This window comes from Podarcis cretensis (assembly GCF_951804945.1).
Source record: "Podarcis cretensis genome assembly, chromosome: 15".
Lineage (NCBI taxonomy): Eukaryota > Metazoa > Chordata > Lepidosauria > Squamata > Lacertidae > Podarcis > Podarcis cretensis.
The window spans coordinates 11489540-11515114 of record NC_137185.1 but is presented as its reverse complement, the minus strand read 5'-3'; the positions used below and the strand labels follow the sequence as shown (position 1 = coordinate 11515114).

The 25575-nt window shown below is 46.4% G+C and overlaps 1 protein-coding gene across 1 annotated transcript in view; it reads right to left on the bottom strand.

The window, feature by feature from the left end:
* Positions 1-25575, bottom strand: part of CASTOR2 (cytosolic arginine sensor for mTORC1 subunit 2) — a 47845-nt gene that overhangs the window by 10465 nt on the left and 11805 nt on the right. The window contains exon 2 of the mRNA XM_079955833.1: positions 18937-19007. Coding sequence (XP_079811959.1) covers positions 18937-19007 — 71 coding nt within the window. The remainder of the gene's footprint in view (positions 1-18936; positions 19008-25575) is intronic.

Sequence of the window (25575 nt, the reverse complement as noted above, 5' to 3'; positions counted from 1 at the left end):
TGCAATGCAGGAATCTCAGCTAAAGCATCCATGGAAGATGGCCACCCAACCTCTGCTTAAAGACCTTCAAGGAAGGGGAGCCCACAACCTCCCCAGGGTGCCAACATAACAAAGGCTCCAGGCAAGCCTTCCTGGGGAGAGCATTCCACGAACTGGGAGCCACCACTGAAAAGGCCCATCTTTATCTTGCCCCCTCCAGATCTCTTGTGGAGGAGGCATGCGAAGAAGGGCCTCAGATGATGCAGGTCAGTCCATTTGTTTTTCTTACAGCAATAATAACATACATACCCATGTGCACAGTGCTTTTTTCTGGGGAGGGGAGGGGGTGGTGTGCAGGGGTACGCATACCCCTAAACATTTTGTGACTCTAAGACTATTAAATAAAAATAAACAACCAACCAGCATGCTTTCTTCAGCTCATTCTTCCTCACATGCCCCCACTCAACTATCGCCTGTGAATGAGAATGATCTGATTCTTTTGCTCCTCCCTCGATGCAGAAGACCCCACAGAGGGCTGACTCGAGGGGTTCAACAAGGCACTTTGGGATGCCCCTGTGTTTCTTTGTTACTCTAAGAAAACAGGTTATGTGCTTTTGCATAGTGGTAGAGTCCTTACATTGTTTAAAGAAAGAATCCTGACCTTTTCGGAAATTCAAATGCTTTCGCCTCCACTCCCAATATTCTCGCTTGCACATTTTCTAGCTGAAACAATTGCAATGCCAAAAATATTTGCTTTCACATTCCTGCTAATTGATGCCAAAGCCAACACAGCGAAGCTTGTTTCTCAGAATTCATCCAATAAATACCCCAGTCTACCTTCTGCCAACCACTGGGGGAAAACATCTTGCAACACATACGGATTTCTGAGTAGTATTTTTGCTTTCACCCAAAGACTGCGAGGACTCAAAGCTCCTTTTCTCAGGCAAACAAAATGGTTTTGAGCCGCAGCACTCAAGAATAGATAGTGAAACAGACAGAGGCACATGGAATGCTTTCTTTGCCCCCATGATACCCCCCCCAAGTTTGTAAAATGCCAAAACAAATTCCAAACTCTCCTGTACGCTTCATCTGTCCTGAGCGTACAAAAGGCAAAACAAAACCCAGAAGAATGCAGATAATGTCAACCTCACCTTACAGCCTTAAACTTCAAAATGCATTTGTGCCCTCAAAATTGCATGCATACAATTGCAAAATGCACCCCTCTCTTCTCTTTCTCTCTCTCTCTGGTTCCACTTACCCTTGATCCCCACTGCCTTCCACCCCACAGTCACAATGGGCTGCACAGAGTACTCAAAATGACAGGTACGTTTCCGAGCACAATTCAAAGTGTTGCTGATCTTTAAAGCCCAAAATGGCCTCGGCCCTGAAGGAGCGTCTCCACCTCCATCATTCAGCCCAGACACTGAGATCCCGCGCTGAGGGCCTTCTGGTGGTTCCCTCCCTGTGAGAAGTGAAGTTACAGGGAACCAGGCAGAGGGCCTTCTTGGTAGTGGCGCCCACCCTGTGGAATGCCCTCCCGTCAGATGTCAAGGAAATAAACAACTATCTGATGTTTAGAAGACATCTGAAGGCAGCCCTGTTTAGGGAAGTTTTTTATTACTGATGTTTTAATGTATTTTTAATCCTTTGTTGGAAGCCACCCAGAGTGGCCGGGGAGGCCCAGTCAGATGGGTGGGGTATAAATAATAAATTATTACAGTATTATTATAACTACTGATGACTGATATTTCTTGCCCTGGAGCACAGTTGGATGCTGTTATCATAGGGGTGGGGATGAGAAATGATGCAGTGAATTAAATATTACCACTCCCCCCCCCCCGGGCAGGGAGTGAGGATAGTCCAGGTGTACCCTGGACCTTAGAAGTTGGGGTTCATGCTCTCCTCACCAGAGGAAGAGGCTAAAAAAATATGAGTTGAATGGAGGGTCTGGCTGGTGGTAAAGATGCTAACCTATCAAAGCACCCCTTGTATTGACAACACAGGCTTGGTTATTTGTTGGACTTCCTACATTCTGCAATGAACAACTGGGTGTTGGCCTCCCACAAGAGAGACGGAAATGTCGCCTGATTTTGCAGTTTGCCGGTGACTCCCGCTGTTCTGTCCCAGAATCCTGACACTTACAATCCAAGCAAGATGCCGGAACAAAAAGGAAAAGAGAGAGAAGCAGTCTCCAATTATTTTGGGCCGCTCGGCTTGCTCTGTCAACTCTCGCATCTTCTCCCTAAGTGGTTGGGAGAGAGGTGGTGCGTTGGAAAGGGAGATCACACCTGATGCTGTGAAGGTTGACACCAGTGGCCACACATCCCGAAACACTGCAATAGAAACACCTTTAATAACACATTTCTGCAATAGTTCCAGCCGCTCTGGTTTCACAAACAGCCACATGAGGATGTGGCTGATGGAAGCGGTTTGTAAAATAAGTATGTGGTAACTCAGACAAGGAAAAACTGCATTCTGTACACATGCCTCACCTATCTATCATCTATCTATCTATCTATCTATCTATCTATCTATCTATCTATCATCTATCTATCTATCTATCTATCTATCTATCTATCTATCTATCTATCTATCTATCATCTATCTATCTATCTATCTATCTATATCTATCTATCTTTCTATCTATCATCTATCTATCTTCCTATCATCTATCTATCTATCATCTATCATCTGCACCTTTCATTTAAATTCTGGGAATTGTAGTTCCATGAAGGGAATTAAAGGTCTCCTAACACCTCTCAGATGGGACATGGGTGGTGCTGTGGGTTAAACCACAGAGCCTAGGGTTTGCTGATCAGAAGGTCGGCGGTTCGAATCCCCGCAATAGGGTGAGCTCCCATTGCTCGGTCCCTGCCCCTGCCCACCTAGCAGTTCGAAAGCACGTCAAAGTGCAAGTAGATAAATAGGTACTGCTCCGGCGGGAAGGTAAACGGCGTTTCCGTGTGCTGCTCTGGTTCGCCAGAAGCGGCTTAGTCATGCTGGCCACATGACCCGGAAGCTGTTCGCCGGCTCCCTCGGCCAATAAAGTGAGATGAGTGCCACAACTCCACAGTCGTCCACGACTGGGCCTAATGGTCAGGGGTCCCTTTACCTTTTTAACACCTCTCAGCATCTCTAACCAGTGCTTTTTTTCTGGGGGGACACAGGGGTATGCATACCCCTAAACATTTTGTGAATCTTTGTACTTTTGTCCATTTACTGCATTTATTTCCCCCGATTTGAAATATAAAATGGTGATTTTCCTGAGTCAAAATGAGAGTACCCCTAAACATTTATAAGAAAAAAAAGTATTGCCTTTAACAAACTTCAGTTCCCAGGATTCTTTGGAGGAAAGCCATGGGCTCCCTAAAATGGCACGATACTGATTTAAATGTACACAGCAGAGGGGGCCCAAGGGTGATTTAAAGTTCCAACCCCCACCAAGCTCTTTAGTTGACCCTCGAGCCACCATCTCTCTCAGCCATGCCAACCTGGCAGGGCTGTTGTACAAATGAACTGGGAAGGAGAAAACTACCATGGTTCTCTTCAGAGAAACACAAACAATATACATTTACATGCATAAACACATGTGCTCCCCTCAGAAACAGTTACACCTGCATAGCTGGAACAAACACAAGTTTCTGACAGCACCTTTCCTTGGAAAATGGGGTTTGCAAAAAACTGGGTGTAAATAAACAGCATCAGTTTTCCCCTCTCTTCCTCCTTCCATGGAAGTAAGGTCAAAGATACAAAATTAACTTTCCATGAGTTTATAGTTATTCCTTTTCTTTTTCTTTCCTCCTAATTTTTGTTATTTCCCCTTTTCATTTTTATTTAGACTAATCTGTTTTCCATTGCAGGCTCCTCTTCCGCACACGTCTGCCTCCAGCCACCCTCCCCTTGGCTAGCTAACTTTAACCAGAAAAGAATTAACCCTTAAGGTACACACAGAATGATCTCTGCTGTGGCACTTCCAACTCTTGGCATCCTCGAGATCACAGGAGGTCCAGATCCTGGGTGTGAACAACTCCTTGCCTCCTTCCCAGCCCTCCTGAATGTCTGGCCTGGGGACAGGATGCACTAAGATTTGCCAAAGTAGCCACAAAACCCGCCAAACAGGTCTTCGTGTCTCTATAATTAGGCCACGAGGCAGGTCTCACGTTTGGCTTCCGCGTATCAAGAATGTGTTTACATCAAAATCTGAGCCCGCAGAAGCCAACAGGGCAGCTGGAAACCAGCCAAATTCAAGCATTCTTTCCAAGTACAGATGCCGCTCCGCATTTCGAAGTCCTGCTAATCTGATAAGGTGCCCGGGGAATTATGTGGGTAAACAATGCCAAAATGGGCTGGTAGGGAGAGAGCAAGAAAAGGTGGAACAACATGATATACAACGAATTGAAGAAAACATTCCATTTAACATTTGTTAAAAAACCTGAAGCATTTTTATTAGGGATTGTAGGGAAAAATCTGCCAAAAAAGCTGAAAAACATCTTCATGTATGCGACAATGGCTGCGAGAGTTTTAATAGCACAAGGATGGAAGACTGAAGAAACCCCAACTAAAGAATCATGGCAAGAAAAATTGATGGACTATACAGAACTGGCAAAACTGACATACAAGCTACGGGACAAGGATAACTGTGACTTTAAAGATGAATGGGAACCCTTTGAAGAGGCAACAAAGCGAACTGGACTCCTTGGCTGGTTTTGAATAAACATTCACAAACTTTTTATTGATAATAATCAACTAAATAGTTTGAGGATCTAACTGTGTAACCTGCAGAAAACAGCATTTTTAGAGAAATCAAAGACTGGAACTGAGGGAAGTCGGGGGGTTGGTGTGGGTGGGTTCTGTGGGGGGAGGGAGGAAAAATGGGGGGAATAAGGATGATATGTTTCTGGATAATATGTTTTGTTTTAATTTTGAATAAAAAGTTATTAAAAAAAAGAAAAGAAAAGGTGGAACACAGCTGGCTCCCAGGGAGGGAGAAAACTATCAGGGTGTATGCTGTTCTCTTGTGCCAGATACATATTTTCAACCAGAACTGCTGGAAATCGGCTACAGACCACTGTGGGCAGAGGTGGATTTGGGGGAGCACAGCCTGCTCAGTCGCCCTGGGTGCGGAGCCTAGAGGGCGCTGCAGCTATGATTTAGGACGGAGTGCAAGAGGCAGAGGGGGCTGGATTTTGGCGTTGTGCAGGGTGCCACTGAAATCCGAAGCCCCAAGGTCTGCTACTGCTGTTGAGTCGTGGCCACATTGGCACATGGGGAAATGTCAAAACTGAGGGACAAGCAGCGGTAGAGAGAGGCGCAAGGATGGGGGCCAGAGAGAAAACCGAGGAGCCGGATCAGAACCAAGATTTGCCTCAGGCTAAAAATCCCATTCAAAGTACAGTGGTGCCTCGCAAGAAGAAAAGAATCCGTTCCGCGATTCTCTTCGTCTAGCGTTTTTTTCGTCTTGCGAAGCAAGCCCATTGACGGCGTAGTGGATTAGCGCTATTAGCGGTTTAGTGGCTTTTAGCGGCTTATCGGATAAGCGGCTTAGTGACTTAGAAAAAGGGGGGGGGGGAAGGAAAAAACCCCCGCAGGAACTCGCAAGACATTTTCGTCTTTCGAAGCAAGCCCATAGGAAATTCATTTCGCGAAGCACCTCCAAAACGGAAAACTCTTTTGTCTAGCGAGTTTTCCGTCTTGCGAGGCATTCGTCTTGCGGGGCACCACTGTAGACCTACCGAAATTAACAGGTCACTGTCGCTACTGTTACTTGCCATTCCAGCTGCTGGAAACTGGGGGAAGGGAGAAGGCTCTTGAGCTTCACCCTTGTTTCTGCATTGCCCACAGACATTTGGTTGCCTACTGTGAGAAAAGGATACTGGACTCAGATGGCCACTGGCCTGATCCAGCTTGTTAAGCATTGCCCATATCTGTGAAAGGCATTGCAGCTCCTCAGCCCCAGAGACCCTGAGGAGGGAATAAAAAACTTTGAAATGGCGAATCAGAATTCCAACAGGGGGGAATCGTAACATACAAATCTACCCATAGCAGCTGATGGTATATACAGTGGTACCTCAGGTTACAAACACTTCAGGCAAATGCTTTGGGTTACAGACTATGCTAACCTGGAAGTAGTACCTCGGGTTGAGAACTTTGCCCCAGGATGAGAACAGAAATTGTGCATTGGTGGCAGCGGGAGGCCCCATTAGCGAAAGCGCACCTCAGGTTCAGAACGGTTTCGGGTTAAGAACGGACCTCCGGAACGAATTAAGTTCGTAACCTGAAGTACCACTGTATATTTGTCTTCTTCAATCTGTTGCCCTCCAGGTGTTTCAAAAAACAAGTTCCATCAGGCTGAAGATGACAGGAATTTTTAGACCAAAAGATCTGGGCTGCACAAAATTGATATATAATATATTGGCCCTCTGCAAGACATAAACAGACACAAAGAGAGAGATTCATTTCCTCCTAGAAGTGGAATCATCTATTCATGCTTCACTGCATTAGAAGTTAAACCGGAGTATATTTTTAGTTGCCACTTGATTATGTAAGCTCCATTATATAACAAACTCTAGTTATGGGCATTCTGTTTGGCTCGCTTAAAGCATAGCAACGTTATGTCCAAACTGCTTTCCTTTGCTTTAGCCAAGAAAAATAAATTAAATGGGCCATACATTGAAATCCTGGCAAGGCTTTATTTTTATTTTTTTGAAGGACGGGATGAGATCATTCTCATTTTTCTGGGGTGATGTTGTTGTTGTTGTTGTTGTTGTTGCATATCTTCTACAAAACAAGTTATCTCTCACATGAGCACATGAAGTGGCTTGATATTTAGCCAGACTGTTGGGCTGATCTAACCCAGGGCTCCCAGGCTCTGACTGGCAGCCATTCCCTAGAGTCTGGGGCAAGACTTTGTTGAGCAAGCTGGCTTCGCTAGAGATGCCAGGGCCGAATCTGTGATGATGATGATGATGATGATGATGATGATGATGATAATGATAATAATAATAATAATAATAATAATAATAATAATAATAATAATTTATACCCCGCCCATCTGGCTGAGTTTCCCCAGCCACTCTGGGCAGCTTCCAATCAAGTGTTAAAAACAATACAGCATTAAATATTAAAAACTTCCCTAAACAGGGCTGCCTTCAGATGTCTTTTAAAAAGAAGATAGCTGCTTATTTCCTTCACACCTGAAGGGAGGGTGTTCCACAGGGCGGGCGCCACTACCGAGAAGGCCCTCTGTCTGGTTCTGCACAGCGTGGTGGATCTAGCGCCGAGCTAGAAGAGGGAGCACCTATAGTGCAACATTTCATCCTTACAGCAGCCCTGTGAGGTAGGCTTCGGCGGAGAGGCAGCAAATGGCGTACAAGCAGCTGAACGGGGGACCAGAGGGCTCTTCCAGTCAAAGGCTGACATCAGGGGAGTTCAGACACTCAGCAAAAGAACACACAAAGGGGAAGGGGTATCATTTAAACCCTCTCTTCTCTGCCCACCACACCATACTGGAAATTCAGGAGTGCAACAAAATAAGAACAGATTGTTCTGGGATAGCTCCAGGATTGGCAGGGTGGGGGTCTTGGCAACAAGCCGTGTGTGTGTGTGTGTGTGTGTGTGTGTGTGTGTGTCCCTCATATTTTGGTGGAGCCACATCCACAGACTTCTCTAGCTGCTGCATCAAGAACGTAATCCCCTCCTTGCACCAGAGTGTCAGGTGTCTAAGTGTGACCCAGGACATTGTGGAAAATTAAAATGGCTGTTTGCCATCACTGGCGAAGCAGCTGGCCAGGGGCTCAAGGCATCTAGCTGTGCCAGAGTTCCTTGCTCTTTATCCAAGGTTGTACAGTGGTACCTCAGGTTAAGTACTTAATTCGTTCCGGAGGTCCGTACTTAACCTGAAACTGTTCTTAACCTGAAGTACCACTTTAGCTAATGGGGCCTCCTGCTGCTGCTGCGCCTTAGCACGATTTCTGTTCTCATCCTGAAGCAAAGTTCTTAACCTGAAGCACTATTTCTGGGTTAGCGGAGTCTGTAACCTGAAGCATATGTAACCCGAGGTACCACTGTAATCACAGTAAGATGGGATGGGGGTTTTGAAGCTCTGCCACCCCAGCTCCCTTCTTGGAGGTCTTAATATCATATATATATATATTCCAGTTATATGTTCCTTTTCATTCAAGAACACAGAGTAGTTTGCAGGTAAAATGCAGGGTATCTAAAGAACCACTGACGAGCAAAACTCATGACAGTCCCTTTGCTACAAATAAGGACTCTAGTCCTCTTGGTTTTGAATAAGGGGCTAATTTAAAGAGGATCACAGGAAGTTATCTTCAACTGGGTGAGATCACTGGTTTATCCAGCCTATTGTTTGCATTGACTGGCAGCTGCTGTCTGGGAGTTTCCCCCTATCCGACCCGGAAGCGCTGGGAACGGAACGCGGAACCTTTTCCACTGAGCTGCATCCCTTCCTCAAACTGGAACATCACTGCCAATGTAGCCTTACCGCACTGATGAGATGACACCACCGTGGCTGTTGTTGATAACGGTTTGGCTACACTGGCTTCACAGCTCAAGTACAGCACTGTGACTAAGCATGACTTTTATAACTCTTCTTAACAAGAGGGTCAGTTCTATTTCCGACATAGGTGCTAGTTCCATGGCGAGGCAGGGGGAGGCAGAAAAAAGGCAGTGGCAGAGGCGCTAGGGAAGGGGGGGGAAGTATCATATGAGAAGCAGCAGACTTTCCCTCCCTTTGTCAGGGAGCAAAAAATAAAATAAAATAGGCATACTTCCTTTTACATGTACAATCCTGCCCTACCCTGTCTGCAGCTTTGTGCCCTGTTGGGATAGATGCGTCCAGCAGGCCAGTGACCACAGAGAAAAGGGCGAGCAAGCTTGCTAGTAACACAGAGCTAATTGTCAGGGAGAACAGGGAAAGCAGAACCATAGAATTCTGGCACAGGAGACAGGTGTGAGCCTGGTACGAAAAATAGACGAACACGCGGGTGGCGCTGTGGGTTAAACCACAGAGCCTAGGACTTGCCGATCAGAAGGTCGGCGGTTCGAATCCCTGCGACGGGGTGAGCTCCCGTTGCTCGGTCCCTGCTCCTGCCAACCTAGCAGTTCGAAAGCACGTCAAAGTGCAAGTAGATAAATAGGTACCGCTCTGGCGGGAAGGTAAATGGCATTTCCGTGTGCTGCTCTGGTTCGCCAGAAGCGGCTTAGTCCTACTGGCCACATGACCTGGAAGCTGTACGCCGGTTCCCTTGGCCAATAAAGTGAGATGAGCATCGCAACCCCAGAGTTGGCCACGACTGGACCTAATGGTCAGGGGTCCCTTTACCTTTTACCTAGCCTCCGGAAACAAACAGGAGGAGAATATCAGTCTCCCCAGGACACAGGCCATTTTTCAACAAGAGCACGAAACTGGCAAACCAGCATTTTGCTCTCCATTTTGCTCTCCTTTGCCTCCCGGGACAGATGGGATGCCAACCATCAGGTCTAAATAAAGGGATTTCCCTCCTTCCCTGCCTGTACAAACATTAAAAGAGAAGGATCACCATGTAATATATTTAAGATCCACTTCCGAGGTTCCTTTCCCAAGGACTAATCCAGGTAAAGTGGATGGTAACTTGAGAGACATTGCCTTTTCAGTGGTGGCTCCTTATATATGAAGCATGCTTCCCAAACCAATGCTAGGTGGTCAAAATTGCATTTAGATTTTAGGCAGGCTTATCTGGGATATTGAACAAGCGGGATGCACTCCTAAGCACATCTTGCACAGACTTGGTTAGAGAAGGCTTTTTCCTCACCAAGACTTTTAAATTGCTCAAAAGGTGCATCTGCTCTCTTAATTTGTCCTTTGAAATTATTTACGGAGTCGCACTCCAATATGGTGCCCCTTGGAAGTTGCTGGGCTCCCAGCTCTCATCCATTAAGGCATGTTGGCTGGGGCTGATGGGAAATGTAGTTCAACAACACCTGGCAGTCACCAGATTGGGGAAGATCCACTTATTTCCCGTAAACTGCTCCTTCTGCAGTTTTATGCTTGTTCTATTTCTTTTCACTTTCTATTGCTTTATTTGGGTAGCTTTCACGATAAGCTGCTTTGGAGATTTAAAAAAGAGAGAGAGAGAGAGAATTCAAAGAACAGTTCAGGTTTTTCTGGGTTTCTCTCCACGTTTGGTTCGACATGGGAGTCAAACGGAGGCTGAGCTTGAAAATGGAACAAGCTCAATTTTTCTTCCTCCTTTGGAAGCTTGAACTGGAACTGGTTTGACTTCTTGATTGCTATACTTTGATGTTTCATCTGCTTCAGGGCTCAGCGATATGCTCTGGCCAATGCTTTGTGGGCGTCCTTAATTAGCAAAATTAATAAATAAGCCCTAATTGCACCCCAAATAAATTATAAGGCAAGTCCTCTTCAGATACCAACAGCTTAACACGCTGCTTGGCTGCTGTTTATAAAACAATATATAGCAGTTGGAACAGCAAGATCTCTGCTTGCATTCACAGCAAACAAAGTCAACTGGCAAACAAACAGGGAGGTGGTTTGGTGTGTGTGTGTGTGTGTGTGTGTGTGTGTGTGCGTGCGCACACCCCTCCCCATCACTCTCCCCACTTCAGGCCAGCTACTTGGGGGGCAGAAGACCGAGAGACAGAAATAAATAGATTCCGTGCTAAATGTAATTTCTTAACATCAAGGGCAACGTGAAGGTCACCAGCCCTGAATAACAGTCATTGTGGATGTGAGCAAAGGAAAGGGCTGGAAAATATTCCTCACCGCGATAAAAATAGGGGGAGTTGGGGGGGGGGGGGAAAGGAGGAAGAGACCTTCCTTCTTGCACTATAATTCTCCACTTACTGTAGAACATTTTCTCCAGGTTCTCTGGGCATCCCTTAACATGGGGTGGGAGGAAATTCCAGACCAATGGTCCTTGTTTGGATTGCCAGATCTCAAAATCTGGACTGTCGTGGTCTCTGCAGGCCGCCCTGACCTCCCTGGACCAACCACATGCCCCAATGGCAAACAAGCTGCTATTGTGCCATGGCTGAGTTCCTGAGCTGCTACTGATGACTGCCTAATAAATGCCTTTCTCTAAAGCCTCCTTTCTTCCTCCCCCATTTGCAGAAATGAAAAGAACTACAAGAGAGACTGCAGCCAGGCGGGCAGAGGCTGGAAGAGCCATAGCTCAGTGGAATGAAGAAGGTCTCAGGTTCAACTCCCAGCTTCTCCAGGGATGGTGGGTGCCTGAAACCATTGAGAGGTGCTGCCAGTCTGTTTAGACAACACTGAGGAAGATGGACCAGTGCTCTGACTGGGTATAAGGTACCTTAGACTCACCCACCCACCCTGCCTGCCTGCCTACCAGCCTAGCATTTAAATCAAGGTGGGGAACCTCATGGGCCAAACTTGGACTACCAGGCCATATGGGGGAAGTCATGCTCATATGCCAGGGATCAGCAAACTTTTTCAGTAGGGGGCCAGTTCACTATCCCTCAGACCTTGTGGGAGGCCGGACTATCTATCTATCTATCTATCTATCTATCTATCTATCTATCTATCTATCTATCTATCTATCTATCTATCTATCATCTATCTATCTATCTTTCATCTATCTATCATCTGTCTGTCTATCTATCTATCTATCTATCTATCTATCTATCTATCTATCATCTATCTATCTAATCTATCTATTTTTTTGGGGGGGGAGGGGAATTAACAAATTCCTATGCCCCACAAATAACCTAAAGATGCATTTAAAATAAAAGCAAACATTCTACTCATGTAAAAACATCAGGCAGGCCCCACAAATAACCCAGAGATGCCCTCCCACCAAATGTCAAAAACAACTACCATACTTTTAGAAGACACCTGAAGGTAGCCCTGTTTTGGGAAGCTTTTAACGTTTAACAGACTATTGTATTTTAATATTTTGTTGGAAGCCGCCCAAAGTGGCTGGGGAAACCCAGCCAGTTGGGCAGAGTATAAATAACAAATTATTATTATTATTTTAAATAAATGGGCACATTCTACTCATGTAAAAAAACGCCAATTCCTGGACCATCCGCGGGCCGGATTTAGAAGGCGATTGGGCTGGATCTGGCCCCCAGGCCTTAGTTTGCCTACCCATGCCATACACAATACACATCAGGTGTGAAGTGGGTAAGGTTGGCACTTCAAAGGAACAACGTGGAGCCAAAAGTGGTTCTCCAATGGTCCCTTTGCTGGAGCAAGGCATGTCCCCACCTGTCCACCAGCTGATGGGTGCTCAAGGAGGGGGATGTGGTTTCCATTCAAAGACACTGTTGTGTACTGAGTTGAATAGGATCCAAAATGCAGCAGTCTGATTGGTCCTAGAACAATAGGATTCAGAATGCAGCAGTCTGATTGGTCCACAGGAGCCACCCAATCCAGCTCCAGGTGGAAGTGAATCCGCAAACTGATTGGCCTACAGAAGAATCCCGGAATTAGCCAATCACATGGGGCCCATTGTGAAAATAATGTATATAAAGCAGACATTCTGGGGGAACTTCCATTCCTCCTCACCACTATGAGCTGAATAAAGAGCATGAAATCCACTCTCAACTTAGAGTATATTTCAGCCAGTTCTCTCAGCGTTGCTCTCTGAAGCCACCTTGCAGGAGACTAGCCACTTGCCCATAGCACTTCACCAAGCTGTCCACTCCATTTAATTATGCAACGAAAAGTATTGTTATCATACACCGTGGATGCTGTGCCACTAATTTGCAATGTGTGCAAAGATAGGTATACATCATTGCTCTTTGCTGTAACTGTTATGTTTCTTATGGAACAAAATATAAACAAGCTGTGTAACCAGAAGAGGCCCCCTTTATGCAAGAAAGGAACTGGGCTGTTAGTGGTGGGAGCTGTAGCAGGAATTTATGTATAGGTTGGGGGGCGGGTTGCACCTCCAGCAGATATCATGCACATGTAGCCCACTACCAAAATCAGGACCATCACTTTTGTGACTTTTGTGACTTGTCTCCACAAAACACTTCATCACAGTTTCTTCCTATCTATTCAATGAGCCTTTTCTGCATGATACCAAACGTAACAATTCACTGATAAATGTATCTATGTACTGGCTCACAGGGAAAACTTCAGAAATTCATATAGACATGCGAGCTGAGCTACTCAGCAGCCCCTCTGCCTGAGTGATAATTCCCGGCATCCTGATACCTGAGTGCCAGACAGGTAGCCATTCCAGAAATAACAAACCCAGATGAAGACAAAAGGGTGTGATTAACTTGGCTGGGAAACAGGGAAATGTAAATACAGTGGTGCCTCGCAAGACGAAAAGAATCCGTTCCGCGAGTCTCTTTGTCTAGCGGTTTTTTCGTCTTGCGAAGCAAGCCCATTGACGGCTTAGCGGATTAGCGCTATTAGCGGTTTAGCGGCTTATCGGATAAGCGGCTTATCGGCTTAGAAAAAGGGGGAAAAAAGGGAAAAAACCCGCAGGAACTCGCAAGACATTTTCGTCTTGCGAAGCAAGCCCATAGGAAATTCATTTTGCGAAGCACCTCCAAAACGGAAAACTCTTTCGTCTAGCGAGTTTTCCGTCTTACGAGGCATTCGTCTTGCGGGGCACCACTGTATCTCTTTTGTTACACTTGATGGGTGTTTGGTGGAGGGCAAGGAGAACCATAGGGCAGGGTCCAGGATGCTCAGATTACTGCCACCAGACCTCCCCTTTCATGATGTAACCATGATGTATTAGTGATGTAGTTTGGGGGGGGGTTGTAACATGGGGATTAACAGCTAATAAAAGTTTGGGGGAATCTTTTGTTCAGGGCTTCCATCTTGTTCCACCTTGTGGCAGGTGGGAGTCCTGTCGCGGCAGTCTTCTATAAAGACCAAGCCTACTGGCTGCTGTTTTGCTCTTGTATTCCTGGCTGGTGTCCTTGCTTTTTGTCCAAGGGAGCCTCAGATTTTTCCATTAACAGAGCTCTCTCTGGAACACCTTTCCAATGCACAGTTGCAATTTCTTTTGCCTTTTCGCCATCAAATGAAGACCTTCCTTTAAAAGCAGATGTTTTCCCCCCAGTCTGTGGTTTTTGGTTGGCTCTGAAATACTTTTTCACATAGAAAATGGTTTTTAATTTTTATATATATATACACACAGAACTGTATTCCCCTCTCCCAATTTTTATTTATGATTTTCAGATTATAGCATTTCAATAATTTTACAGTCATTTTAACATTTCGAAACTTGGCTTCCTTCCCCCTCTTTCTGCGGTTCCTTAAATTTATTTTCAATATCTTCTGCATATCCAAATTAACTTAATTTGTTCATTTATTCATCTACTTTAAATATATACCCTTATTGAAACTGCAGGTTATTACAACAATCCTGCCAATGTTCTTATCTGTTTACAATTTATCTGTAAATACTCAATAAACCATTTCCATTTCACGGAACTGTATTTCATTGATCGTACATATGGAATTGTGTTTTTTTTTGTAAGGAAATGTTCATGTTGCTGATGTTTTTCTTTTTTTTTACTGTATGTTTCGGGATGTTTTAATGGCAGGTGCTTCAGAAACAGAACACTTTTGCCTGTTTGTCTCTCCATCCTTTTTTGCCTTCATTAGGTGACCCTGCATTCCAGGAGGGAGAAATACACTCTCTCCACAATTAAACGTCAGCTACTAACCTTGTATGGGACACAGGTGGCGCTGTGGGTTAAAGCCTCAGCGCCTAGGGCTTGCCGATCGAAAGGTCGGCGGTTCGAATCCCTGCGGCGGGGTGCGCTCCCGCTGCTCGGTCCCAGCGCCTGCCAACCTAGCAGTTCGAAAGCACCTCCGGGTGCAAGTAGATAAATAGGGACCGCTTACCAGCGGGAAGGTAAACGACGTTTCCGTGTGCGGCTCTGGCTCGCCAGAGCAGCGATGTCACGCTGGCCACGTGACCCGGAAGTGTCTCCGGACAGCGCTGGCCCCTGGCCTCTTAAGTGAGAATGGCGCACAACCCCAGAGTCTGTCAAGACTGGCCCGTACGGGCAGGGGTACCTTTACCTTTACCTTTACTAACCTTGTACACCTATGTGCTCATTGCCCTGAGCAAATGCACTACATTCATGGCGGTTAATATATGCAATTTACAACCCCCTCAACAACTTCTTCTTTTCAACACCCCCACAAGGACTGCCCTCCACAATCTACAAAAGCATGCTATTAGTCAACCAGACACTAGCCAAGCCATGAAATTTCTGAATGATTAACTACTGGCTCCCAGCTAAGGTGAGGAAAAATGTATCTTTTAAAGGTGGCCCTAGCCATCAAAGTTCCCTCTAATTATCCCCTTGGCGTGCAGAAGTAGATTTTCACCGGTGTGCACATTTTTCAAACCCTAGAGGGAAGGACAATTTTACATTTCAGTAGCATATGTGGAAAGCAACCATGAATACAGTTCTTAGCGTGGCCTTGAGGGCATTTGATGCAGCAATTCTTGCTGAAGCTAACAAGCTCTGAGTTGGGTCAGTTTTGACTACATGGGCGACTGCTCAGGAGCCCCATGGCAGGAGAGAAATGCCTTTTATCTATGTATGTACTTACAAAACACACTTTCATAAAGGAAAATTTTTAAAAAACAAAGCAAAACTCCAACTAACAACTAAGAACCATTTTAAAATGTCAGTCAAAGTTGGTTAGCAAACTAAGTTGATGGATTACGCCAAAATGGCAAAAGCTGACTGGAAAGCTCAGTAGCCAAGAGGACAAAAACTTCAAAAAAGAATGGGAAAAAATTATAATTTATTTAGGAGACCACTGCAAGCAGATGAAAACATTAAAGGTAAAGGTAAAGGTACCCCTGCCCGTACGGGCCAGTCTTGACAGACTCTGGGGTTGTGCGCCCATCTCACTTAAGAGGCCAGGGGCCAGCGCTGTCCGGAGACACTTCCGGGTCACGTGGCCAGCGTGACATCGCTGCTCTGGCGAGCCAGAGCCGCACACGGAAACGCCGTTTACCTTCCCGCTGGTAAGCGGTCCCTATTTATCTACTTGCACCCGGAGGTGCTTTCGAACTGCTAGGTTGGCAGGCGCTGGGACCGAGCAGCGGGAACGCACCCCGTCGCAGGGATTCGAACCGCCGACCTTTCGATCGGCAAGTCCTAGGCGCTGAGGCTTTAACCCACAGCGCCACCTGCGTCCCAGATGAAAACATTAGCAGGGTTTTAATCTCACTTGTAAGGTAACAAACACTATGGACAATATGGAGTGATGCAAAATATAGACTATGAAATAATATGCAGTTCTAAATGTTGGGAATAGGACCCATGGTGGGGTTAGAGGTGGGGAAGTCTCAAGATTCAGAGTAATCTCTACATATGGATATGCATTTGGGTTATTATAGTGTTATATTTGTAAAATCAAATAAAAATGTTTTCAAAAAATAAAGGTGGACCTCTGTAACTTGGGTGGGGAAAAAGCTGGTTAGCAAAGAATCTCAAGGTTGAAGGGCCGACCTGAATAATGTTTTTTAGAAGATGTCTGAAAACCAGCAGTGACAACTCCTGTTGAACCTCTACTGGCAAGGAGTTCCACAGGACAGGGCCTACTGCACTACAGGGTTCGGCCCCTGGTATGGGCCAGCTGAAACTCAGGGTTGTGTGGGACCACTAAAGGTAAAGGGACCCCTGACCATTAGGTCCAGTCGTGACCGACTCTGGGGTTGCGGCGCTCATCTCATTTTACTGGCCGAGGGAGCCGGCATACAGCTTCTGGGTCATGTGGCCAGCATGACTAAGCTGCTTCTGGCGAACCAGAGCAGCGCACGGAAACGCCGTTTACCTTCCCGCCGGAGCGGTACCTATTTATCTACTTGCACTTCGCGCTTTCGAACTGCTAGGTTGGCAGGAGCTGGGACCGAGCAACGGGAGCTTACCCCGTCTCGGGGATTCAAACCGCCAACCTTCTGATTGGCAAGTCCTAGGCTCTGTGGTTTAACCCACGGCGCCACCCGCGTCCCTTGTGGGACCACTAGAGGCACCCTATCAGACAGGGCTAGTCCAGGATGTTTTGCTACGTTTTTTCGGCCTGTGCATTCAATGGCGGTGCACTGAGTACCACTGGTTACAACCCCAAGCCTCTGCACTGCCACCATGGAAACCCACTGAGTTCCTTCCTGCTACAAGGCAACCCGTCGATCGCCACCATCTCCTCCTCTTCCTCCCGACTTAATGCTGATACAGTTCATTATCTTATGAAACAAATTGCTTCAAGTGAAGTGTGACATTAGCATGTGCATGATTCTCCAGTTGCTGGCACTATTAAAGTTTAAGATGCAATTAGAACAGAGGGTAGAAAATAGCTTTTGCCGAATATTTCGCAGGCCATTAGTTTGAAGGATTTTCCACACAATTTATCCCTGACATTTAAAAGTAGGAGGGCTAAGGGGGGGGGGGAAGAAATCCACGTGAGGGACCTTTGCTGTTTTGATAAATGCAGTGTATGTCAAACCAGGAGCAGCCGCGGCCAGCAATTTAATATGCTCCATTGGTTGATGGTCTTGTTCAAAACCTGACTGTGCCCAATCAGTGCAAATCACCCCATTAGCAGAGGAGTTTGTCTTGCGTTATTATGCACATGCAGAAATTCAAGATGCTAGCCCTCATTGAGGAAGACCTCCTAAGTTTCCAGGCTGGAGCAGTTCAAGATCAAACATTCCTTATCTTTTCCTCCCCCCCCCCCAATTAGTTGAAGTTCTGGCACAGGCATAGGCAAACTCGGCCCTCCAGATGTTTTGGGACTACAACTCCCATCATCCCTAGCTAACAAGACCAGTGGTTAGGGATGATGGGAGTTGTAGTCCCAAAACATCTGGAGGGCCGAGTTTACCTATGCCTGTTCTGGCATGTCTTCCGAGAGAACTGCAGGCCCTCCAAGACTCCCTATTTTCCAGCGACATCCCCTGATTTACAGAAGAGGATTTGACCCTAGAATTCCCTGCTTTTCCTTAGGACACCCCCATTTTCATCGGATAAATGTTGGAGGGTATGGAGCTGTCCAACCCCCAAGCCATCTGAAGGCAGCCCTGTATAGGGAATATTTTAAATGTTTAATTGTGTATTAATTTATCTTGGAAGCTACACAGAGTGGCTGGGGCAACCCAGTTGGATGGGTATAAATAAAACAACAACTACAACAATAGAATCATAGAATAATGGAATTGCAGAGTTGGAAGGGACCCTGAGGATCATCTAGTCCATCCCCCTGCAGTGCAGGAATATGCAGCTGTCCCACATGGGGATCAAACCTGTAACCTTGGCATTATCAAGCACCACACCGTAACCAACTGAGCTATCCAGGTTTATAATAATTATTATTGCAATGGAATCCCTATTTTCATCGGAGAAATTTTGGAGCATATGGAACTGGAGCTTGTTGAAAAGCTAAGCATCCCACAGAAGAGTTCAGCCATGTCCGCCTGACAAACTTGGCCCACGATGGGAGGGGGAGGTAGCAATCTGGTCTGCCAGTCTCCCCACCACTGTCATACCATAATTTGGGACTGTAACAAAATGTTGCTGCGAGCAGTGATTCAAATCAGTGCACCAGCCAGCCACCCTATCTTTCAACTACTGCATTCCATTCCATTCCCCATCAATGAGCATTAGGGGCCCACTGAGCATGCTCGGTCCTCACTGGGCTGGGGTGGTGTTATGTGTTTGTGTGGTGGTTGGGGAGACTCAAAAAAGGTTTGTTGCATTGGTTCCTCCCACCCATTTTTAAAGAAAAATTATTTCTGGAATCAATACAAAAATAGCACAACAGGGACAACATCAGCCAGCGCACAGGTTTTGTGGTGTAGAGGGAAGACATGTTTGTAAGGTGGCAGGATCCTTCTTTAAATGTATTGCGCAAGTGGGGTCCAATAACACTGAACTGAACTGATAAAGGAAGGAACAGGAGGTGACCATCGTTGTGCTCACCTAGAAAGCCTTCTTCATCCACTATGATGGTATAGTCCTCTGGCGTCTCTGTTAAACTGAAGAACTTGCACCTGAAATAGAGAAGGGGGGGGGGACTGCTTTAAGCAACTAGCTGAACCATGAAACCCTAAGCATTTCGGAGGCCAACACAGCAGCAACAACACAAGAACATCTCTTTGAGTGATAAAGCTGGAAGCCGCAGAGAGAGACATCCTTGCTCTGTGCCAAACCTAAGCTAGACTTTGGGGCTTCTCTGGAAACAAACACAGAAGCAAGATCTGTTGAGGTGCTTATGGTGTGACACCCTCTAGCCCAGGGGTACACAGCCTAAGGCCCCGGGGGCTGGATGTGGCCCAATCGCCTTCTCAATCTGGCCTGCTGGACGGTCTGGGAATCAGTGTGTTTTTACATGAGTAGAATGTGTGCTTTTATTTAAAATGCATCTCTGGGTTATTTGTAGGGCACAGGAATGTGTTCATTCGCCCCCCCCCCCAAAAAAAATATAGTCTGGCCCACCACATGGCCTGAGGGACGGTGGACTGGCCCACGGCTGAAAAAGGTTGCTGACCCCTGCTCTTACCTATGCTCAGGTTGTATATATACCTTCTGGAAGAAGATACAGGGTTATAAAGACTAGGACTAGCTGCCTGAGAAACAGTTTCTATCCAAATGCGATTTTGGTTTTAAACGCAGTGTAAGGTAGTCTCTATGGGAGTATATTGTATTTAATTATGGGGTATCAGAGTTTTTAGGGGGCTAACCAGGCTGGGATAGCAGGCTTGTTGGTTTTTGAATGTGTGATGTCGATTTTTTCAATTTCGTTGTTCTGTATGGGACAATGATAATAAAGATTATCATATCGTATATGTAAATAACTCCTAAAGATACCATACTCTCCATTGGCCTTCATTCTAAGGAAATCAAACTCTGGAAGAGGGTTGGGAACCCCTGGAGTCTCCCACCAGTTGGGGAGGCATGTAACACAGTGTTTTAACCTTTTTTTTTTAACATGACCTGGGCACCCAGAAAAGAGGCCTTTGAAGATGATCTCAAGGTCAAGAATGGGAAGAGGCCATTCTTCAGGGAACCCAATCTCCAATCTCCTAAAGGCATTAAAAATGTCAAATCCAGCCAGGAACAGGCAAGGAACCAACCATATGTCAGGAGTGCTCTGATGGTGTTTCCTGCTTGGCAGGGGGTTGGACTCGATGGCCCTTGTGGTCTCTTCCAACTCTATGATTCTATGAATACAGATGATGTTGCCCTGACATATAGCATGCATCTAGAGACGAGGAATCGTGTGTTCCCTTTTCCAGATTATACTGCTAGTGCTTCTGTCCATTTTCTAGTGTACTTTTCAGCATTTGTTGCATTGTGGAATGAAGGCTTTTTGACCGATACTCTGGCATGTTGCGCTAAATGGCAGTTGCACCAGTGGGCATGGTGAGATACAACAACAAATGACATTGGACAGAGCCCAGAACCAGACTGAAGCTGGTGCAGTCGCTTAAACATTGGCAAGATATGGTTCCAACCTCCTGGTCCCAAACAGCAAGTCCCCTGCTACATTTTGAACTTGCTGTAGTCAGTGAATGGCTTTTTTTTTTTTAAGGCTTCGCACACAACACATTTGGAACAGTCTAATCTGGAGTTTACCAGAGCATGGATAAATATTAGCTCAGAGAAGCTCAGCTCAGAGTTAGCAGGGTTAGGGAATCTGCTGACGAACCACATAGACGCTGTTCAGGCGTTCTGTCTGAAAGGGGATTTCCCAACACAAGTGGAGAGCAGAGATGGCGCAGTGGGGTGTGCCTCACTCCCACCCCAATGTCCCCACATGAGCCAGCCCTGACCAGGCCATGCTCAGCCTCCCTGCATTTAGTAGGAAGGTCTGAAGTGGTCGCCTCCATGTGGTCATGCTGTTGCCAACTGCAGAAAAAGTGGCTGGGCTCATGAGGCAAATTTAATGCCCATAATGCCACTTTAAAACTGTCATGGCATCACAGAACCACAGCACTGTAGGTTTGGAAGGGATCCCCCTTCCACCCGCATCGTCCAGCCTGGACACTGAAGTCCAGCTTGTGGTCCCCTCCTTGCGAGAAGTGAAGTTACAGGGAACCAGGCAGAGGGCCTTCTCAATAGTGGCGCCCGCCCTGTGGAACGCCCTCCTGTCAGATGTCAAGAAAATAAAACCATTACCTGACTTTTAGAAGACATCTGAAGGCAGCCTTGTAATGGGAAGTTTTTAATGTTTGATGTTTTACTGTGTTTGATCTTTTAATTGTTTGGAAGCTGCCCAGAGTGGCTGGGGAAACCCAGTCAGATGGGTCGCACATAACATACCCTCCAACATTTCTCCGATGAAAATAGGGATGTCCCATTCCACAATGATAATTGCACACGTCTTACTGGGTTCCCCCCAGCCACTCTGGGCAGCTTTCAACATATATAAAAACATTAAACATTAAAAAAACCTTTCCCTTTACAGGAAGGTTATTGGTACGTGGAAGGTGATAGGAAAAGAATTTACTGCTTGAGGGGTGGAATATCAAAGGTCCGCTCCTTTTTCCCACAGAAAAGACACCAGCACCTGCGACTCTTCCAACAGCTTGCTTATTTTGTGTTGCTGTTGCAGGTGCAACTGAGACACATATTTTGGGTATTGTTTGGCTTTGTTTTTATATACAGTTGTACCACGGAAGTCAAATGCCTTGTGAGTCAAATGCCTTTGCTTCCGAACAACGCAAAGTGAGTGTTCCAGTTTGCAAATGTTCTTCGGAACCCGAACGTCCGACGCAGGTTCCGCAGCTTCTGATTGGCTGCAGGGGCTTCCTGCAGCCAATTGGAAGCTGCGGCTTGGTTTTGGAAGTTGAAAGGACTCCCGGAACAGATTCCATTCGACTTCCGAGGTATGACTGTACCAAAACAGCCATTCACTTTGGAAAGCCATTTTAAGTTGGGCGAGCCAAGGAAAATGGCGCACAAACCATTCTTCAAATCAAATGAATATTCCTGGGTCAACAAGAAATCTGTCCAGGAACAACCCACCCTGGGCTAGATGATCACCCTGACAAGCGTTTCCAAGCAAATTCCAAATTTCCTTAGAAGTTACTGGACGCGGGAGATGTTTGGACTGGCTGGCGTGGAACAGCAGGCATGTAATTAATACCATGGCAGAGGAAACAGATCTGTATCTTGGAACAGCTGGGCGGCTCGCTTTTTCCAAACTTGGCACCTTGAGGGGGAAGCGAGGCAGCCAACTGACTTAGCAATAAAAGAGAGAAGCCCCCCGCCCCCCAATGCCATCCGCAGAGGAGCCTGTAACCCAGTAGGCCGTGAATTCTCCTGAACGCACATCTCCCCTTCTAAATTACTCTTCCCTTCTGGAATTTTGCATGCAAGCCAGCCATGTGGTGGACGAGTGTGTGGAGATCCTCATGCACAGTGTGAGGTCTCCTGCTATGGGCGATCTGGTGTCCTCCCTTGACAGTCCTCCACAGCAACCTGCCGTCTGGACTGAGATGCATGAGAGGCTGCACCTGGTGCATAATACCTGAAGGAGTGTCTCCACCTCCATCGTTCTGCCCGGACACTGAGGTCCAGTGCCGAGGGCTTTCTGGTGATTCCCTCACTGCGAGAAGCCAAGTTACAGGGAACCAGGCAGAGGGCCTTCTTGGTAGTGGCACCCGCCCTGTGGAATGCACCCCCACCAGATGTCAAAGAGAAGAACTACCAGACTTTTAGAAGATATCTGAAGGCAGCCCTCTTTAGGGAAGCTTTTAATGTTCAACAGACTACTGTATTTTAATTCTTTGTTGGAAGCCGCCCAGAGTGGCTGGGGAAGCCCAGCCAGATGGGCAGGGTATGTATGTATGTATGTATGTATGTATGTATAAATAAATAATTATTATGTAGCTCCCGGGGTGGTAAATGGGGCAGTTCGATGGGACCATCATGCACCACCAGTCCTGAAGGCCCTGCACCAGCTGCCAGTGAGTTAGTTTCCAGAGTGGTCAACTATCACTCACCTTCCAAAGGAACTCTGGGAACTGAAGTCCAGTGAGGGGAATAGAAAGGCTTCCAAACAACTGTCAGCACCCTTGGCAAACTACAGTTCCCAGGATTCTTTGCGGGAGGCCCTGACCATTTGAAGTGGTGTAATAGTGCTTTAAATGCACTGTGCAGATGGGCCATTGTAGATTTTTAAGCCCTGTTCCCCACAAAGAGCTACAGTTTCCAAAGTGGTTTAAACAATCAAGCCCAGGGAATACTGGGAACTCTAGTTCTGTGAGGGGAAACAGGGAACTCCTAACAACTCTTAGCACACTTATTGTACCACAGAGCTCAGGATTCCTTTGGGGAAATCATAACTGCTAAGTGCTATAACAGTGCTTTGGATATAAGGTATGGATGGAAGGTGTTACGAACTACAGCATAAAGCCCGAAATGGCTTAGCATTGTAAAGTAGGAAGGGAGCACAAGGGACAATGAAGCTGGATGTTGGAAGATTCAAGACAGGTAAAAGAAAGGACTTCTTCATGCAGTGCCTAGTTAATCTGTGAAACTCCCTCCCACAGTGGGAGGCAGTGATGGCCAACAACTTGGGTGGCCTTAAAAGAGGACTGGGCAAATTCTTGGAGGATTTCTAAAGGCAGGAAGGTTGACATGAGTGAAGGTAGTCTTGCAAAAAAGAAAAAAAAAAGGTTTTTGGGTAAGAATGTTAAGCCTTCTCTGTACGTCTTACTGCATTGTTTTAAGATGTGACTCAACCAATCAAGAATGAGCAGCTCCTTCATCCAGCTGCCTGCAGCATGTTGACCAAGTCTCTCAGAATAGTCAGTGGGGTGCCTTCCAGAGGTTACTGGACTACAACTCCCATCATCCCTGATTACTGGCCGTGTTGGCTGGAGCTAATGGGACTTGTAGTCCACCTGGAAAGCATCTCTCTGGCTAAGCCTGTCCTAAAGCAAGAACAGAATTTGGTTTAAATCTGGCTAGCGATCCTGGCTTGATAAGGAGGAACAAATCAGGACATCTGGATCTCCCAAGAAGCTGGTTTGCTTCCTGGTAGATGCTTTCCAGCTCTGGCTTGGGTCAGCCAGAGTGCCAGAGCTGTGCACACCAGCACACAGCTTAAGCAAGCGTGGTTTTCTTAAGTCAGTGTTCTTGGTTTATCACTACAAGTGAAGGTGGCCAAGAAGTGGCTGCTTCCATATGCAGTAGAAACTTACTTAATTAAGCCCCAGGGCTTGGAAGAGACACAGATCCTACAGAGTAAAACTAAAAAGGAGCACAGCCTGCGCATGTTTCACATAACTCAGAGGCGATGTGGAGGGCAGCTCAAAACCAAGGAATGAACAAAATCAACCACCATTCCAAGCCCCACTATTTGTATTTGAGAAGGTTCCAGGCTCTAAGCAACGTCCAAACCACCACACGGTTCACAGGAAGTTAAGCAGGGCGTGCAAGTATGTATTACGGACTACACGAACATGGTGCGCAGCCGTGTGGGAGGCTGGAAAGTCCGATGGCCTGCAAGCTAATTTCAAAAATGCTCTGGAAGCTCTGGCAAGAATGACCTGTCATTTCCCCTTCTGGTTGCTGGGTTGGCGGGAAGAAGGAGGAAGGCAGAGGAAGAAGCAGGGAGAGGAGGAGGGGAAGTGACCGGTAGGGCAGAAGACAGGGAGATCTAGGATAGATTACCGCACTCTGCTATACGTGGGGCTGCCTCTGAAGACTGGATACTTCAGCTGGTGCAGAATTCAGCGGCCAGGTTGCTCACTGAGGAAAGACTGTTTGAGCATATAAAGACAATCCTGGCCTGACTGCCATTCTGGGCCCAATTCAAAGTACTGGTTTTGACCTCTAAAGCTATAAATAATAATAATAATAATAATAATAATAATAATAATAATAATGATAATAAGTTGGCTAGAAGCAATGGGCAGCTTTGCCAATCCCATAAACAAACTCAGTCCCTCCAGCAGCAAAACTCTGGGGGGAAAGCTTCCCACCCCCAACACAATGGCACAGCCAGCAATATTATATTGAACAATACCGTATCAATCAAATTACAACTCTTCTTAGAATCATAGAACTGTAGAGTTTGGAAGTGATCCTAGCACAGTATCATCTAGTCCAACCTCCTGCAGTGCAGGAATATGCAACTGTCCCATACGGGGATCGAACCTGCAAGCTTGGCATTATGAGCACCATGCTCTAACCAACTGAGCCACCTCAATTTCCATGCATCCCCTAAGCATAGAAATGCAAGGGGTCTTCATGCTCTACCTGTAGGCAGCCACGTCAACACAAGTGGCAGGAAGGCACAGTTGAGCTGTTTAATGGAGATTTACCAATCCACTTGGAGAAGCAACCCTTGTGCAGCAAACTCTTCCCAAGGGTGGGGCTTGGGGAGGGAGGCAGTCGGACGAGCTGTTGTGTGTGTGTGGGGGCGATGCTTGAGGGGGTGAGAGAGGTGCAAAGGAAAGGGGGTTGGTTAGGTGTGGCAAGGGCAAAGGAGTTTGTGGGGTTGAGAAGTGAATCGGGTGATAGCCCTTAGTATTATGTACAGGGTGAGTCCTTTAAAAGTGGCCCCATGAATACAGAGTACACATGTTCCATGGGGCCGCTTTTAAA